This window comes from Triticum aestivum, chromosome 6B (genome assembly GCF_018294505.1).
Source record: "Triticum aestivum cultivar Chinese Spring chromosome 6B, IWGSC CS RefSeq v2.1, whole genome shotgun sequence".
NCBI lineage: Eukaryota > Viridiplantae > Streptophyta > Magnoliopsida > Poales > Poaceae > Triticum > Triticum aestivum.
Genome location: NC_057810.1, coordinates 205092444 through 205111268, shown reverse-complemented (window position 1 = coordinate 205111268; position 18825 = coordinate 205092444). Strand labels below are relative to the sequence as shown.

Genomic DNA, 18825 nt, shown 5'->3' with positions numbered 1-18825 from the left:
ACGTGGTGGTGAAGACAGAGAAGCGTGGAACCTTGCTGGAGGACCTCAAGGAGACGTTTGAGAATCTGCGCCGATTCCAGATCAAGCTCAACCCGGAGAAGTGCGTTTTCGGAGTACCAGCCGGCCAGCTCCTCGGTTTCCTGGTCTCCGAACGCGGCATAGAGTGCAATCCTGTAAAGATCAAGGCCATCGAAAGGATGGAGGCACCCAGACGACTGTTAGATGTGCAGAAGTTCAGCGGCTGTTTGGCATCCATCAGCCGATTCATCAGTCGACTGGGCGAGAAGGCTCTCCCCTTGTATCGGCTCATGAAGAAGACGACCTTCTTTGAGTGGACTCCTAAGGCGGACGAGGCTTTTCTCCAACTAAAGAAGATGTTGACTACTCCCCCTGTGCTGGCGGCTCCGACTCCCAAAGAGCCCATGCTCCTATACATTGCCGCCACCAGCCAAGTAGTCAGCACGGTCATTGTAGTCGAGCGCAAGGAGGAAGGCAAGGCGCTACCACTCCAGAGACCGGTATATTACTTGAGCGAGGTGCTGTCGACCTCCAAGCAGAACTACCCCCATTACCAGAAGATGTGCTACGGCGTGCATTTTGCCACCAAGAAATTGAAGCCTTACTTCCAGGAGCATCCAATCACCGTGGTCTGCACAACTCCACTGGTCGAGATCATTGGAAGCCGAGATGCTTCTGGCCGGGTGGCCAAATGGGCCATCGACCTGGCTCCCTACACCATCTACTACGAGCCCTGCACTGCCATCAAGTCACAAGCACTGGCCGACTTCCTCATCGACTGGGCCGAGACCCAATATCTGCCGCCAGCGCCCGACTCCACCCATTGGCGGATGCACTTCGATGGCTCCAAGATGCGCACCGGCTTGGGAGCCGGCGTCGTCCTCACCTCCCCCAAGGGCGACAAACTCAGATATGCGCTGCAGATCCACTTCGTCGCCTCCAACAATGTGGCCGAGTATGAGGCGCTCATCCACGGGCTCCGGCTTGCCAAAGAACTCGACATTCGCCGGATCCTGTGTTATGGCGACTCTGACTTGGTGGTCCAGCAATCATCTGGCGATTGGGACGCCAAGGACGCAAATATGGCGAGCTACCGTTTCCTCGTCCAGCAACTCAGTGGATACTTCGAGGGGTGCAAGTTCCTCCACGTGCCAAGGAACGACAACGACCAAGCAGACGCCCTGGCACGGATCGGCTCCACCCGCCAGGCAATACCATCTGGTATCGCCCTCCGGCGCCTCCTCAAGCCTTCTATGAAGCCGTCACCCGAATCAGATTCAATCTATGTGCCGGCTCCGCCTGAGGAGGACGAATCCGACTCCATGAAACATACAGTCGAAGCCGGCCCGGGGACTTCAGAACCCGGCCCGGGGACTGCAGTAGCAAGATTGAAGACTCCAGAGCTCGGCCCGGGGACTGCTCCAGTCGGCCCCAGGACTTTGTCAAATTAGCAAGCGGCTGCGGACTCCAACCCGCCACCTCCCAGCCCGACCACCCTTATCCAAATCGCACTAGTGGCAGCTGAAGAAATAGCAGCACCTTCATGGGCCCAGCCCATCCTCAAATTCTTAGTAAACAGAGAGCTACCAACTGATGAAATCTTGGCTCGGCAAGTGCAATGCCGAGCAGCAGCATACACCATAATCAACAGAGAGCTGGTCAGGCGCAGCGTTACCGGCGTCTTCCAACGCTGCGTCGAAGCAGAACAAGGTCAGGCAATCCTCAGAGACATCCACGAAGGCGAGTGCAGTCACCACGCGGCCTCAAGGGCACTCGTTGCCAAAGCCTTCCGGCACGGTTTTTTCTGGCCAACCGCTCTGGAAGAGGCCAAAGAGTTAGTCCAAAAGTGCAAGGGGTGCCAGATTTTTCATTCCAAGCCACTTCAGCCGGCTTCCGCACTCAAGATTATCCCCATCGCCTGGCCCTTTGCAGTCTGGGGCCTGGACATGGTGGGACCATTCAAGACGATACGAGGTGGCTTGACTCACCTACTTGTCGCAGTGGACAAGTTCACCAAGTGGGTGGAGATGAAACCCATCAAGAAATTGAATGGTCTGACTGCAGTGACCTTCATCGCTGACATCACAACTCGGTACGGCATCCCACACAGCATCATCACCGACAATGGCACGAATTTTGCCAAAGGCGCCTTGGCACGTTTCTGCACGACACAGGGCATCCGACTGGACTTAGCGTCCGTTGCCCATCCGCAGTCAAACGGACAGGTGGAGCGAGCAAACGGCCTCATCTTATCCGACATCAAGCCTCGACTCGTCGTACCGCTGGAGCGATCTGCCGGCTGTTGGCTTGAGGAGCTGCCAGCCGTCCTCTGGAGTCTGTGCACGACTCCAAACAAGTCAACCGGCTTCACACCATTCTTCCTCGTCTATGGCGCCGAAGCCGTCATTCCAACGGACATAGAGTTTGACTCCCCGCGAGTCACCATGTACACCGAGGAAGAAGCAGAAGAAGCACGTCAAGACGGCGTCGATCTGCTGGAAGAGGGCCGACTGTTGGCACTCAGCCGGTCCAGCATCTACCAGCAGAGTCTGCGTCGATACTACAACAGGAAGGTCAGGCCAAGATCTTTTCAAGAAGGCGACCTTGTGCTCCGGCTGATCCAGCGAACAGCCGGCCAACACAAGCTGTCGGCACCTTGGGAAGGCCCCTTCATCATCAGCAAGGTGCTAGGGAACGACACCTACTATTTGATCGACGCCCAGAAGCCCCGAGCGCGCAAGAGGGACGATTCTGGCAAAGAGACAGAGCGCCCGTGGAATGCAAATCTTCTTCGAAGATTTTACAGTTGATGCAGTATGTATCACACTACCCCTTTGTATTAAAAGTACTAAGACTTTGGGCCCCCCGAGACGAGCTCGGGGACTGCCCTTTTTGTTATCTGTATGATAAGAATTATGCCTCCGGGTACATTACTTTCATTACAAGCCGCTTGGCACCGGGCCTAACTAGTCGGCCCGGGGACTCGCTGCCTTGCGCTATGAGAAGCTTCCCGCAGTCAGACAAATAGTGTGCGATGCCCAATCCACCTCCTGGCAAAGCCGCAGCTCGCAGAGTGACTGTGAGGCAGGCATGAGTGAGGACGAACGGGCACCCACACGAAAAATGGCTAAGGACCTAAAGCACGAACATAGCATAAGACGGCCTCCAGCATTTCTGAAGCGGAAGGCCGACTCATGAGTAGCCGGCTCGCCGTATTTATTAGCCTCTATTAAGGACGGCCGACTCTTGGGTAGTCGGCATGTCGCTTTCTATCTGACTTGCTAAAGAAACTCTAAACGGCCAAGTCCTTGCCTTTCCGAAGTAGCCAAGCACTTGACCCAGCGACAGTCCGCAGAGCGGCTGCTCGACTGACAAGGCAGCGACTAAAGGAAGGCGGCAAAGGGAAAAAGCTTAAAGAGCAATAAGCAAGGAAAGACGGAAAGCAGATTGATATTTACATAGGCCCTTGGCCGAATCTTCGAATAGAAGTTCAAGATACACCCCACGGGTGGAATTGTTCGAATCTAACAAAGTTCGCAAAAGATTACTTAAGACAGACAAGCAGAGGCGGAAAAGGCAGCCTAGGAGACGGCATCTGGGGTCGGAGGATCGGAGGTGACGGCGGCGTCAGGCGCCGGGGCAATCGGCTGGGCGATCTCGGTTTGACCGCCTCCGGCGGCAGTCGTTTTTTCCCGACACGGCTCGTTGCTGGAGGCGCGGTCGAGCTGAGGCTGGCCGCCTGCTCCGTCTTCTGGCACATCCGCCTCGCCTTCGGCCTCCACCTCGTCCTCCTCCTCGGTACTGGAGTCGATCACCTCCGCCGAGTCCTCGCCATACTCCGGGTTCATCCCGAACCACTCTGGCGGCACTTCCTCGCCGCCTTCAGCCCGCTCGGGCACGAAGACACTGGTGTCTGTGTACTCGGCGATGGCCGCCGCACGCTCGATAAGGGCGCCCTCCACGGCCTCCAGCTCGGCCTGGGCTTCTGACCGGAACACGGCCAGACGGTCCAGGTCCAACCCTGGGTACCACGCCTTGACGAACTCCAAGGCCCGGAGCGCTCCGGCCCGGGCCGAGGAGCCCTTCCAGGCCTCAAGACGGCCGGCAGCGACCTCCAGCCAGTCAGTAGTTCGGCTGGCGGTGCGCAGAGCCGACATGCCTGGCCATAGGGCGGCAACCGCCTAGGCGCCGGCATGCTGAAGCCGGCGCACCAGCCGGCAAGCCGGACGAAGACGGGCTTCAATGCTCAGAAGCTGCTCATCAACGGTTCGGGGGGTATTAGTGGCGATCTCCTCGCCGTTTGCCCTTCGTGCTTCACGAGCAGCCTCGATGGACAGAGGGACTGCCTGCGAGTGACCAGGGAAGAAGTCTGCCAAGACAAAAAAGAAGAAAGTCGAAAAATTAGAAGTCGGCCTGACACATAGTCGGAAGCCCGAAGAAGCGAAAGAAACTTACCATCAATGATATCCTCAATCTCATGGAAGCCGAAGGTCAGCATCGCCTCCCTGTCGGTCCAGGAGGAGCGCTCGCTCTCGAACTCGGCCAGGAGGGCGGTCTCCCTCTTCTCGGCCTCGTCCTGCGCCTTCTTGAGCAGCTCTTTCTGCTCGGCCAGCTGCGCCGCCAGCAGGTCACGCTCCGTGGCAAGCTTGTCACACTCCTCCTCCTTGGCACGACAGGCGATATTGGCCTCGCCCAACTGCTCCTGAAGAGCGGCGTTGGCTCCTGAAGAGCGAAAACGAGACAATGGGTCGTCAGCAAAGAAGATTGTCGGGGAGATCCGACCCGACTGCTCAGTAGTCGGCCCGAATCTCGGGGACTACAGCCCGCGGGTGCGCCAGCGCGCCCCCGCGAAGAAGAAGAACTCACTCCGGATTTCCGACAAGTCGGCAGCCCGCTTGCTCAACTCCTCAACATTGCGGTTGAAGGCAATGGCACGGAGGTTGTGATACTCCTGCAAATAAGTCACTGAAGACAAAGTTAGTGTATGGAACTCGCTAGAGGGAGTTCCGAACCGCCTGCTCAGCAACCGGCCCGGAACTCGGGGACTACACCTAGTGGGTGCGCTGGCGCGCCCCCATAGAGAAAAACAAGAATCAAGAAGGAGAAGAAACTTACTCGGACGGCCGTTCGCGCGGCCAGGTGCGCTCTGGTGCAGGCTTGAAGGGCGTCGCCTTCGGCCCGCAACTTCGCCTGGACTTCCAGGAGCAATTGATTTAGCGGCCCAGTGCCGCCTCCGCGCACCCACCCGGTGGGCGCGGCGCTTGTGGCCTCGGCGTCTAGAGTTGCCGAGCTGGCAGCGCCGATCTCCCGAGGTCGCGGCGCCGAGGTCGCCCTCTCAAGACGGCGACGCACCGGCGAGGCGACTTGGAGAAGCAGCCGCGCTTCGGCCTCGTCCATGGCCGGCGGCTCCGACGGATCCACCGGCTGTTTGCCGTGCGGTCTCCCAGACGGCGGTGGAGGCAGCGGCGGCGGCATGAGAGCGTCCGACATGGAGGCCTCGCCGCTCTCCTTCTCCGCGACGGGGTTCTCGGTGCCGGCTTCCCCGGTCTGCCCCGTGAACTCCGGAGGCGGCGGTGCAGACGATAGTGGGGGGACGAGCATCGCCGATCGGTGACGCGCGGCCTCCTCGGTGCGCCATCTCGCTGCAAGGGCGGCTTCGGCATCATCCAGCTTTTCTGGGCAGAGGCGGCCGCCCTGTCGGCCTCCGCCTTCTCCAAACGGTCGGCCTCCTCCTCCTCGCGCTTCTCCCGCGCATTCCGCTCTGTCGCCTCCCGGAGGTCTGCGCCAGGGTCGGGCCGCCGAGTATTGGCGGACATCTCTGCCGACCCCATGACGGAGGGGACGGCGACTCTCTCAAGAGAAAGAGGGGCCCTGAAGAAGAATGGAGGGAGTATATAAACGAAGACTCGGACAAGATTCAACAAAGAAAATAAAAGAGCGTGAAGACTTACGCGGATACTAGCGGCGGCCTTCTCACTTCCCTTCGGAAGCGGTTGGCCTTCGCGGCCGCCTCCTCTCGTCTGGTCGCGGCGGCCGCCCCCTTGAACTTCTTCAATTTGCCGCCGGGCGCATTCGGCCCGGCGTGACGCCTCTTCGCGCCGCCTTGGCCGGCGGAGGAGCCGGCGCCCGACGGGACGATCCTCAGCTGGTGGTGCGGAGCGACTTCGCCGTCGGCGTCGTCATCAGGCCAGTCGGCGAAGGTGGCCGAGGGCCTGAAGTCGCCTTCTGCTCCTCCTCCCCCGCCTTCGGCATCGGCTTCCATCGTTGCCGCCCCCAAGTCGGGGTCGTCGACGTCGCTCTCCGCGCGGTCGGGAACATACTCGCGGGGCTGTCTCGTGGCGCCGGTGGCAGGCTACATAAGAGGATTCTAGTTCAGAAGAAGCCAACAAGAGTCAGAAGCCGGAGTCGGCTGCAAAAAAAGACAAAACAATAGGGAGACGCGACTTACCACCGGTGGAGGGTTGTCGCGCGAGTACGACTCCTTGCCGAACTGCCAGTCCTCCTCGTACTCACAGTGCGCGATGTAATTCACCATATTTGCCACTTCCTTGCGGGGCATCTCCTTGGTGCTCATCCGACTTGGGTCTCGGAGGCCGCTCATCTGACAGATCAGGTGAGGCCGGCCTTGGAGCAGGAGAACTCGGCGCGCCACGAAGGCGGCCAGCAAGTCGGCCCCGACGAGTCCCTCCGACTGCGTCAAGACTCGGAGTCGCGCTACGGCGGCGGCTCCGGCGGGAGTCAGCGTCTTGACTCGGTGGGACCAGCTGGGGAGCCGCCCAGTCAGGGGAGCGGCGTTGTAAGGCGGCAAGTTGACCCAGTCGCCGTCGGAGGCGAGGTTCTTCACATAGAAGTACGAGCGCTGCCACATCTTCACCGACTTGATCAGCGTGATGGGAGGAAAGGGGTTGTCGGCCGTCGAGCGATGAAGGCGCCGCACTGGACCGGCACGCCGGTGATGTGCGTGCCGAGCTTAGAAGAGAAGAATTCTCCCCATAGCTCGATGGTGGGGAGAACGCCGAGGAAACCTTCGCACAGAGTGGCGAAGGCGGAGAGCAGCACTACCGTGTTCGGTGTGAGGTGGTGCGGCTGAAGGCTGTGGAATTCCAAGAACGAGCGGAAGAAGCTGCTCGCCGGCAGCCCCAGGCCGCGCATGAGGTGCGAGCGGAATATGACCCGCTCGCCCTCTTCCGGCGCCGGCCGGATTTCCCTCTTCGGCGCGGCGCGGGCGCGTACGAGGTCCGTGCTGGGGAGGCGGCGTGTCCGGCGGAGGAACTCGATGTGTTCTTCTTCTACCTCCGAACCGTCCCATACGCCGAAGCGCACAGCGGGGGCCGCGGCGGAGGAAGAGCTCATCGTCGCGGTATGGTGTGCTCTTGCTCAACGGCGGAGGCGAGAGAGAGAGAAGGCAAGATTAGGCGGGGGAGCGGGGAAGAAGGGCGCGCGAGCTGTGCCGCTCCGCTTCCCCCCGCCTACTTATAGCCCTGCGGGCTGAGAAGCCAAGGGGGCGGGTGTGGGATTAACTGCGCACGATGCCCCACGCCGCCCCACGATTTACCCACGAAGTTACTGCGCGCAGTAATGACGTGGGAAAACCAACCGTCCTCGGCCGCAACGGATCCGTTCGTATGCCGAGGCGCGGTAGTGGCGGGCCCCGCCTGACGGCCCGTCCCGTCACGCGCGTGGGCAGGCAGACTGTTCTCCCCACGTGGCGCCACGCGATAGGACCATCCTGATGGCTGCGGGGAAGCATATCAGGCACGCCGCCTGGCTTCCCGCCGCGACTTTCAAACTGAGGCTCTTCACTGAAGCTCCGACTTTCGATAGTCGGCCCAAGGGAAGACGGCAGCCGAGTCCCAGAGTCTGCACTTTTAAAGATTGAAGCTGTTGAAGCCCCACAATGCAGCGACCGCAGGGCTTCACCAGTTTCGGGGACTACTGTCGGAGTAATGGGCCACGGGTAGGCTAACCCGAGCCCCAGGACATTTCAAGACATCGGGGCAGGCCGCGCCCCTCAGGCCGAGTCCCAGGAGCGACTCCAAAATATGCCGAGTCCCAGACGACGACTCCCAGATAAGCCGACTCCAAGCTGGCGACTTCCAGAGAGGCCGACTATGGAGAGTCGGCCCAAGACTCCTCCCTTATCCCGAAGTACGACGCGGGGTACGGTCACGGCATGGCCGTTTCCCCCCTGCTTACGAAGGGCCGGCATGGCTACAGTGAGCCGTATTGCTGGAAGATCTCCGGCGAGATGCGACACTGTTGCCATGCCTGCCCTGATCTCAGCCACAGTACGCAGTACACTGTGCCCACGACGCTGGCCTGTACGACCCGAAGGCGGTGGGGCCGCTTGTCAGTGGGTGGGCCGAAGGCGGCCTGGGCAACCCGAAGACGGACCTGTGGGAGTCGGCCGACTCCTCCCGGGGCCCCACGAGCCATTAATCAGATAAGATGGGGAATGGCGACAGTGATCGCCCGATAGACGGTGGCACTGTTGCCACGACCCGATGACCGAGCCTGCGTCATCAGGAGTGCCGCTACAGTATCAAGTCTGTCCGCGGGACCCGCCAGTTGGCGGGCCCCAGAAGCCGGCGGGAAGGACGGCGGCCTGAGAGACAGACGGCTGGGACCCGCGCCCAGCCGGATTACTATTGTACCACCGGGGGTAGGCCTATATAAACCCCCCGGGGCACCCATGCAAAGGGTTCGGACCTAGAGAGAGAGATAGACCAGATATCCCAGGGAGGAGAGAGCTAGCCTTGCCCTCTCCTACCTCCCGAAACAGCTCCAGGAGCACCATTGTAGTCACTTTGCTTTAGTGATCATGCGGAGACCCCGCAGAGGAGCAGTAGGGGTGTTATCTCCTAGGAGAGCCCTGAAGCTGGGTAAGTTCCGCCGGCGTGCATGTCTTCGCCTCATCCCGCTTCTAGGCACCGGCGACGTTCTACTCGTTCCCATCATGATAAGCCATCCTTTGGCATATGTCGTATCCAACCCCCGACAACTAAGTAACTTTATTCTCACAGATAACTGCTTGGGCTCCCCGGAATATTGTCGTTTCCAAGGGAACCCAGTTTTTTTTAGGGACAGGAACCCAGATATATATACACAATAAAATTGGGCGCATTGAAGCCCAAACAGCAATACGAAAGTTGGTCTATTTTCTTCAGTCTGCAAGCAATTGGGCTCACTGAAGCCCAAGTTGGTCCATTTTCATCAGTCTGCAAGCCCACGAGGCCCATCCAAGAAAGCAGCAGACTTTTGTCTCATTAAAACACGCATCGTCCATCCACATCGTCAGACACGAGCAAACGCACCTCCACATTCTGCCTCCCACCTCTCCGGCGAGATCTCCCTCCTCCCCGCGCCGCAGCCAGCCATGGACGCCGTGGACTCCGTGGTCGACCCGCTCCGGGAGTTCGCCAAGGACAGCGTTCGCCTCGTCAAGCGCTGCCACAAGCCCGACCGAAAGGGTAAGGAAGGACCCGGCGCATCGGATCCGCCGACGCGGCGGTCTTAGCTCTGGCCCAGATCTGACGCCGTATGGTTTGCTGGCGTGTGCAGAGTTCACCAAGGTGGCCATTCGGACGGCCATCGGGTTCGTCGTCATGGGCTTCGTCGGGTTCTTCGTCAAGCTCATCTTCATCCCCATCAACAACATCATCGTCGGGTCCGGCTGATCTCGTCTCCGCAGGTGCTTCTTCGTTCCCCGCGCCCCCCTCCGATCTGGGATCTGGTTTCTTCGTCGGAAATTCTGCGCGCCCGTTGTTCTGATGCGTGTGTTTGTGGAAGTAGCGCGGGCAATTCACCGTCCTAGGACCCTCCCCTGAGTTATAGCGTCGTAGATCTGTGAGATCTTGTTAGAACTGACTCAAGTTATGTTTGTTATGACCGTTTCTATCTGGTAGTGTGATTGATACATGGGTGCTTCCTGCTTTGTTTGGATAAGAAATTGTTTCGTTTTCACCAGGGTAATCAACCTTAGTTCTTGAGATGATGCTCACTGAATTGAGTCCAGTGCGCTTCCCGTGTGATTTCCATTTTTGTGTACTAGTTACTTGGTTTGGAGCCGAATTTTTGGCGCTGACTGGGTATTCTCATGCTCTTAGCCTCTTAGTAGTTACACCGTTTACCTTATCCAGCATTGAAACCTTGAGGCGTGAGTTCTTCTGAATTGTAGTAAGGGAGCCGCTATAAGTAGTATATGCATCGGCTCCTTTTGTTTCCAATATTTCATTGTAACAGCCAGTATAAACCTGAACAATATGTACTTATATTTTACTATCCATAGCAAGCAGTAGTGATTTTCTTTATCCCATATACTTGGTTCTTTATGAAATTAAATGCCTCTCTTTGGACCTTCTTTTGTTCGTGGAAGATTGAAAGTGCACATACTTCCAAGCTGATATCCTTTCAACTTAATCTGCTTTAGAGGCTTATTGTGGTTTTCATTGTTTATGCAGTTTTAATCATCATGACTTTGTTTCATTCAGTGACCCATTCTACCTTGTATAAATTTTCAACGTAGGCCCATGATGATGATAAGTTATGCTTATGTGCACTGCATGTGAAAGCATACTTTTTTGCACCAGGTCCTTTTAAATAACTGTATGCTAATTTACAAGAATTCATGTGATCAGTCAGACGACATACATCTGATATATCAATATCTTGACTCCTTACGTTTGTGTTTTTATTTATGATTGTGTCTGGTTCTGGATTCGGAAAACATGTGATCACAGATTGTTGAACTACATATACCCGAACAAACTAAACTTTGCAACTTCTGATGGTATAAGGCTGGAATATGCCAAATGTTTTTGTTTTGATAGCCTGTAAGTTATTTTAGCCCAATTTGTGCCAATTATATTCTAAACCTTGAATCCTGGATTAGAACCATTAGCCAGCACCCAGACAAACTACTCAGCCCAGACAAGTTAGTCATGAGCCCAACATTTTCATGATACTAGCTGGTTGTCGACCATTCTAGTTGATTAGGCTTCATTGCATTTTGCTTGCTATTCTAAGAGGGCTGCTTTCATCAATTATGAAATTGTAACGACTCTTCTCCTCAAACGTTCAACATATCACCCAGATTTTGTATTTGATCAATTGGTATGGTGTGCTTTAATCTACTGACATGTGGAGTTCACATCTGTATGCAATATTGCTTAATGAAATGCCGATCCATCTGCATATCATTACAATCTTGGCATCACTGTTGTGCATTGCACAAGTTACATCATTGGCCTGATGTGTCTGCTGCAAGCGCTAGTCACACCTGCTAGCATATGTTTTTTTGTTCTTCTGCTCCTGGTGAATGTCTTTTGTTATAGCGACGTTGTGATCGGTTCTAAGGTTTTCTGTTACTCTTTCCACAGGTGAGGGGCGGCAGGACTAGAGGATGTTGTCCATTCATGGGGGCGGCAGCTGGTCTTCCTGTCCTCATACCGCAAACCAATTCATTTAGGACTTCATTGTAGAGGACATTTTCCCTTGTGTTTTCATTTGAAACAGTTGTACCTGGAGCAGTTTTGAACCTGATACTGGCTAGACCGTAATATCAAGTAGCCAATGATAAATGGATCATCACCAGCGATATTAGATTTATTCGTCGCTTTGTTTGTATGTTGAAGAACAAATACGATGAGTTCACACTGGCATGCTTAGATACTGTGAAGCAGAAGCAATCTGTGATTTTGTGGGGATTGCACAAGAAATGATTCAACTTCGACGAAAACGTTGCTCGCATTGCCGAGGAAAGGGCCTGAGACATCAAACCAAGACACACAGACAAGTTTGCAGAGTTAAAAGTCTTCGCTCAAGAAAATTCAGAATCAGTCTTCTAAAAAAAAAGGAAAATCAATCTACCCAGTACAAGTCATCACTTGAACCACATGTCATTACCACCGATATTACTCCCTCCGTTCCTAAATATTTGTCTTTTTAAAGATTTCAAATAGACTATCACATATGGATGTATATAAACATATTTTAGAGTGTAGATTCACTCACTTTGCTCCGTATGTAGTCATTTGTTGAAATCTCTAGAAAGATAAATATTTAGGAACGGAGGGAGTAGTATACAGTGTAGATTTAGAATACTACGCCCATAATGATTTTGTGGAGGTCGCACATGAAACAGTTTAACTTCAACAGAAATGGGCACTTGCATTGCCAACGTGCCTAAGGCATCAAATAGAACCATGACACACGGACAGATGAATACATCATGTTTGCAGAATTAAAATTCATTCCTTCTTTCAGAGAAGTTCAGAATCAATCTAGCCAGTACAAATCATCAATCCGTAAGATAGTTTTGGCTATCAATCCACATAACTCATAAATCCTGTAACAAGCCATGACTAGATAGATAGTCATCATCACACTTGGAAGTCCAGATCCGCATGTCAAGAAGTTACATGACAGCACGGAGACCAACAACCCAACTGAAAAAAAGAACACTGAGAGGCGGAAGCACGGAGCTAGCGCTGGCTAGCCACGCTGAAGGAGGTGACCTTCATGGGCGTCGCGACGACCAGAGGCGCCTCAGGGCAGTCGCTCAAGTCGTACTTCTCATGCATGAAGCGACTGGCCACGATGGACTCGTCCTTGGGGATCACCTTGTAGCAGTAGCAGCTCTTCAGCCCCTCCTGGTTCTGGTAGCACTCGTGGTGGCTGTTCTTCACCTGGAGGAAGTTCCACACCACGCTGTACCTCCCCACGGTCGTCACGAGATGCCTCTCCTGCTTGCCGTTATCCGTGACCTGCGTGGTTACTAGATTGAGTACTTGATACCAGATAGTAAAAATGCACACATTGTTCATTGTGGGCAGCAAATTATCTCCATAGAGAAGGGGATCGTGCAGGCTATTGTGATAGCTGGCTTCGTTGCCATTTTGTTTATAGTGCAAGAATATTAGGTGATTCAAATGCAGCAGATTCAACCATTATCCATCAACGAAGATAATGAAGCTCAAACATAGAACCACAGAACTGCAGCCAATGAAGCAACAAAACATGCAGCCAGATTTCCTAACCATGGATAAAGACCACAAACATTGAAACCTAGACAATGTACCATGTGTAAACATGCAAAAGAAGCTCAAACATTGAAACCTAGACAGTCTATACTCAACACAAAATATTAACATATCAGACAGCAAAGGTACAATGGTATTTGCAGTAGCTACAAATATTCTGCCATGTATGTAAACAAAATTTGACAGTGACAAAATTTCAATTTCTACAAAAAGTCAAACCGGCTTGCTGGTGCTATATGCTAGTGATGAAAATGGAGGTGATATGACTCAAGAGTACACACTAGCATATGCCTTGCCATGTAATCGATACATCAATTATTTCATAGCCAATATGGCAATATCAACAAATAAATGACCTGCACAAATATACAATCATATAGCATACATGACCTATAGAAGTAAAAACTAAGTAAACATAAAGGTAGAAATCCAAAACATAATGAGCAGAAGCCACAAAATTGAATCTAGCGCCCTGTGTGACTAAAAACCTAATACAGAATTACTATGCCCATAAGATATGGAGTAGACCTCATAAATTAGTGGTTACTAATATTCAAGATAACAAAAAATGTCACTTCTGGTCATCTGATCATTGATCAGTCCCAACTTAAATGCAACATAGCATTTAGATACTAGACCTCTTTCAAGTCTTCATGCAATGCAACAATAAGTAAATTTGAGCAGGAATTCACAATAGGAGAAGTGGTAAGATGTACTGACCCATGAAAACCTGCCCTCACGGAACTTGCTATTGTCCCCTGCAAGATGAGAGTGCAGTGGGCTGAGCTTGAGCAGTCTTGGTGCAGCAATTCGGTTCCCCATTCTTCCACCAAACCCTGTCTTCTCCTTCCCATCCTTGTCAATGAAAATGGTGCATATGAGTATCAGATAGGTATCAGTGGTTCCCAGTATCCACTTCCCATCGTACGTCACATCCACATGAGTAATTGGTGAACCCAGCCCTGGGAAGGCCGTCTTCGCCATCCTCATAGAGCTCTTTGAGTACAAACGGATTTTCCCGTCCAATGAGCCTACCACAATAGACCCATCGCCAGTTGATGCAAAGCACTGGAAGTTTGTTCCCCTGGAGAACTGATGGCCCTGGGTCCATTCCAACACTGGGGACTCCATCGAACTAGCCAAGTTCTGCACAATTCCATGCCTATCCCTCATATCCCACCGGCACAATCGGTTGTCATCTAGTCCCAGGAATGTGGATTCAGACGCATCCATCTGTGCGCCCTTGCTATCGTTAGTGATATCCTTCATGTTAATGTCAGCTCCATCTTTCCCAAATTTCCATTGTGAGACCACCTTCCCTGTCTCAATGTCAAGTTGATGCACCCCCTTGGCATGCGGCTTGCCATCAGTTGCTGGGCTCATCAGGAGCATGTTTGTTTCGGCACGCATCAGAAGTGCTTTCTTTGGTGTGGTGAAGTTTGTTCCCCCTCCAGAGATCTTCACAGAGACACCCTTCCCGTGTATGCCGTGCTCAAAGTTCTTGACCACATGAATGCCTGAATCACCAACAAGGAAGCTGTTGTCAAGAGCGCCCAGCGCAAGGCTCTGTATGCTACCATCACCCTCCTCCACAGGCTCCTCAAATTCCCTGAAATCCTCCATCAGAGGTCTCAGCATCGGACTCCGTGCAGGCATCGGGCTGCCCTTGGGGCCTGGCGAGAAAGCATCACTTGCGTCCTCCCAGATGGACTCATCGCCACACTCTGGGCGCGCCCACGCAGCAAACTCCTTTCCAAACACCTTGGCGCGGCCCTCGTCGGTGGCCTCGACGCCGTAGCTGTTCTCGAACAGGCAGCTCTGGTACTTGGCGTTGAAGTCGCCGTAGCCGTCGGCGTGCAGGAACTTGAGCGCCCAGACGCCGTCGGCGACGAAGTCGACGCGCCGCTGCACGGGGAAGGTCTTGAGCTGCAGCTCGGGCCCGACCTTGGCCCGGATCTTGGAGCCCACGACGAGGAACCACGGCCCGGTGGGCTCGTCGTCCTCGTCGGGGTCGGAGGCGCCCTCGCCTGAGCGGACGAAAGACACGGCAGCGAGGCGGTCGGAGTTCACCCAGCGGGCGGCGGCCGTGGAGCCGCCTATGTGGAGGTACAGCTTGACCGCATTGACGGCCGAGGCGGAGACGGAGGCGCCGGGGTTGGGGGTGGGGCTAGGGTTCGGGGAGATGGGCTCGGAGTACTTGAGTTGGAGGTTGCGGAGGTGGTGGTCGATGTCGTCGACGACGGAGGCCGGGGTCGCCGCTCTGGCGGCTTTGGAGGCGGAGGCGGGGGGAGGGGTGGAGAAGTCGGAGGAGGCGTCGGAGGCGCGGGAGGAGGTGTCGTCGTCGTCAGAGTCGGAGAGGTCGAGGTCCTCCCGGCTGTGCGAGCCCCCCATGGCAGCGGCGGCGGTTAGGGTTTCGGGGAGGAGGCGGATGGAATGGGAGGGGAGCGTAGGCGAATTTGAAATTTGGGAGAGGAGCGGAGGGGAGGGGGAGCGGAGGAGGAGCGTGTGCGGCGGAGATCTGGGGAAGACGAGTTGATAAACGTTGGGGAAATCAAACGGCAAGCACTGATTCAATGCCTTTTTCGAATTGGTACTATACGGCACGACGTGACATCCCAAAATCACTAATTAAAGAGTACTCCTTACGGAGATTATTCTAATTTTTCTAGATTCCGACAAGTGACGCGCTGCATGTACGTCACTTGTTGCAACCTGAGAGTTTTTCATTTTTTCGTAGATTCGTTTATTCAAAACATTTTACCTCTTAAACCGTGCGTCCAAATTTCGAATCGCTTTTGTCGTTGGATTCCTCGCATCGAGATATTCAAAACTAGATCCCATGTTGATAGGTTTTGACGAACATTTTTTTCACGAAAAAACCGAACCAGGAACACGGGCTTTTCCCTTTCTGAAAGAGGCACGCCCGTGCCTATGACGGAATCACAACCGTGTCTCTCGCGGAAGCAAAACCGTGCCTCTCGCGAAAGAAAAAAAAACAGAAAACGCGTTTTTTTTCTTTTCCGAAAGAGGCACGCCCGTGCCTCTCGCGAAAGTACAACCGTGCCTCTTGCGGAAGCAAAACTGTGGCTCTCGCGAAAGAAAAAAAAACAAAAAACGCATTTTTTTCCTTTTCGAAAGAGGCACGCCCGTGCCTTTCGCAGAAGCACAATCGTGCCTCTCGCGAAAGAAAATAAAATAAAAAACATGTTTTTTCCCTTTCCGAAAGAGGCACGCCCGTGTCTCTCGCGAAAGCACAACCGTGCCTCTCGCGGAAGCAAAACCGTGCCTCTCGCGAAAGAAAAAAAAAATAGAAAACACGTTTTTTTTCGTTTCCAAGAGGCACGACCGTGCCTCTCGCGAAAGCACAACCGTGCCTCCCGCGAAAACAAAACCGTGACTCTCGCGAAAAAAAGCATTTTTTGCGCAAAAAAATTATTATTATTCGAGAAAAATATTTTGGTCGAAAAGCTAGGAAAGACCGGTAGAAAACCAAAACGTCAAAAAAACACGAGAAAAAACCGTTTAAAAAGCCAAAAACGCGTGCATAAAAATAAAAAAATAAAATCCAAAGGGAGTGCCCAAAGCACGACACGTGACGAATGGTTATGGACGCGCCAAGTGACCCTGATCGTTGCGAGGCTCCCGAAGGAGCGCTCGTTAATTAGTTGCTTCCGTCAGATCCAAGCTTTGTCCAAATTTTCTAATGAGAGCATAGATCCCGCAATTGGTCGACCGGCAAAATGCGCTTGAGGGGAGTAAATCGCTCAAAACACATTTTTGCTGAAAGTAACGAAAGACCACAACTTATGTGGCAAGTGAATAACAAAACACATTAAACGAGTTGTGACCCGCGACTAACCGGAAAGCTGACATATCGACCCCACATGTCGAAACCACGTGGCCAGGGCTGACGGCCGAGGCCAGACGGTCGTTACCACAACTCGTTAAGTCCGCTGCCTCCTCGCGCGCAATAGGGCATTCCATCCAACCGATCTCTACTCCGCTTGTTCCCCTCTTGCGCCGCACCTACCGCCACCGTCGCCGCCATCCGCCGCCGCGACCAGCTTTGCACCGCTGACGGGAGGAAGACATGGTTTCTTGGTCTGGTGGTTCTGACTCGTCCTCGTCGTCTGGCGATAATTGTGTGACCTAGGTTAGATTAGCTCATGTGCATCTAGGGTTGTGGTTCTAGGGAGAAAGGGGAATTTATGTTCCCGATAGAAATTGAACTCATTTTCCTTATGTTTAGCCACCTGTGACCATGGAGTGCACGAAATGGAGCGGCCTGGCTCTGAATCATCCTGCACGTTGTGAGCATCGAGCCCCCTGTGAAAAGTTGGTGGCGTTTGAATCCATTGATAGTGGCAGGAGGTTTCTAGGCTGTGCAAAAAAGGTAAGCTAGCAGTGCAATTAGGTGTTAAAGTGTACAATTTTTTTTGCTTAGCTGTTTTAGTGATTTTGTGAAATCTATGAATTGTTACATCTTAGTTGACTGATAGAATTAGGTCTGCAATCAGGATGTTAAAAGTGTAATGTTCTGTTCATAATTCTTGACATAAGTAGGAAGGCAGTCTTTATGCTCTGTCCATTAGTCTTGATATAAAATTTTAAGTCTGCCATAAGTCTTATATTTTAGCTCTATCTTATATTCCTACAAGTAGAACATTAGCACAATTAAATTGGTTAAGTGGTTTTGCATTGTTTTCACTAAATTGATTCTGCATTGGTTTAATGTTATTTCGTTTTTTCACACATTCATAGGATGGACCTAAGTGCAAGTATGTGGAGTGGTTTGATTATGAGTGGTCAATTCCATTGAAGCGAGCTTTAGCTAGGATCTGGACTATGTATGAGAAGGAGGTGACCGAGAGATTGAGAGAGAATGTAGTTAATGCTGAAGAAGTCTGCAAGGTACTGGAAGATAAGAGGAAGATGGAAAATGACCTGAGGTTCTTTAAAGTTGACTTTGCTAAAATGGTGGCTGACAAGGAGGATGCAATTTCCCAGTTAGGCAATGCACAGATAGCTCTTAGTCACCTGAAGGAAGAGTTTGAGAAAAATAAGTTGGCTGTCAAAGCAGACACTAACATCCATCAGGTGCTAAGGGCCAAAGCAGAGAAAGAGAGAGACCAAGAGAAGCTAGAGAAGGTGAAGCTGCTGTAGGAGATGGAACAGATCAAGCAGGAGAGGGACAATTTGTTGGAGGAGAGGGAGATGTTCAAGCAAGAGAAAAGGCACCTAGAGTACACCATAGGTGATCTATTCAAAGAGAAGGAGGCCACCAAGGGGAAGATCAGGAAGATCAAGGAGATAGTTGATAAATGATTTAATGTTGTTGTACTACTATCTTCTATTTATATCACTAAAAATTGCAAGACATTTGTATTGAAATTTTTGCTTTTGTTGAATTTAATTATGTTACTGGATTATGCTATTAATGCCTTATTTCTACCTATTTTGTGTTTGATGAAAGTGCCATATTTTTGACACATGAGACATGTTGTGAGTAATAGAATTATGCTATTCATAGGGTTTAGATGGTTGGGTTGTTGTCGAGGGTACGATAACCATTAGTTGGGGTAGGGTAGGTTGGGTTGTTGTCGAGGGGTCGATGACCCCTATTGTAGGGTAGGGTAGGTTGGGTTGTTCTTGAGGGGTCGATGACCACTATTTTCGGGTAGGGTCTATATGGTTTGGTAGTTGTCGAGGGGTCGTTGACCCTTATTTTGGGGTAGGGTTTATATGGTTGGGTTGTTGTCGAGGGGTC

General features: G+C 52.8%; 2 protein-coding genes across 2 annotated transcripts; one reads left to right on the top strand and one right to left on the bottom strand.

Moving 5' to 3' along the window:
* Positions 1–9295: 9295 nt before the first annotated feature.
* Positions 9296–11715, top strand: LOC123136576 (protein transport protein Sec61 subunit gamma). The gene is made up of 3 exons (XM_044555983.1): positions 9296–9488; positions 9580–9709; positions 11397–11715. Exons 1-2 carry the CDS (start codon positions 9395–9397, stop codon positions 9693–9695), a joined length of 210 nt encoding a protein of 69 aa, XP_044411918.1. The 5' UTR covers positions 9296–9394; the 3' UTR covers positions 9696–9709; positions 11397–11715.
* Positions 11716–12250: 535 nt separating this feature from the next.
* LOC123136574 (protein CYPRO4) lies at positions 12251–15593 on the bottom strand. The gene is made up of 2 exons (XM_044555982.1): positions 13779–15593; positions 12251–12782 (listed from the first exon to the last, which is right to left on the bottom strand). Exons 1-2 carry the CDS (start codon positions 15447–15449, stop codon positions 12501–12503), a joined length of 1953 nt encoding a protein of 650 aa, XP_044411917.1. The 5' UTR covers positions 15450–15593; the 3' UTR covers positions 12251–12500.
* Positions 15594–18825: the final 3232 nt, after the last annotated feature.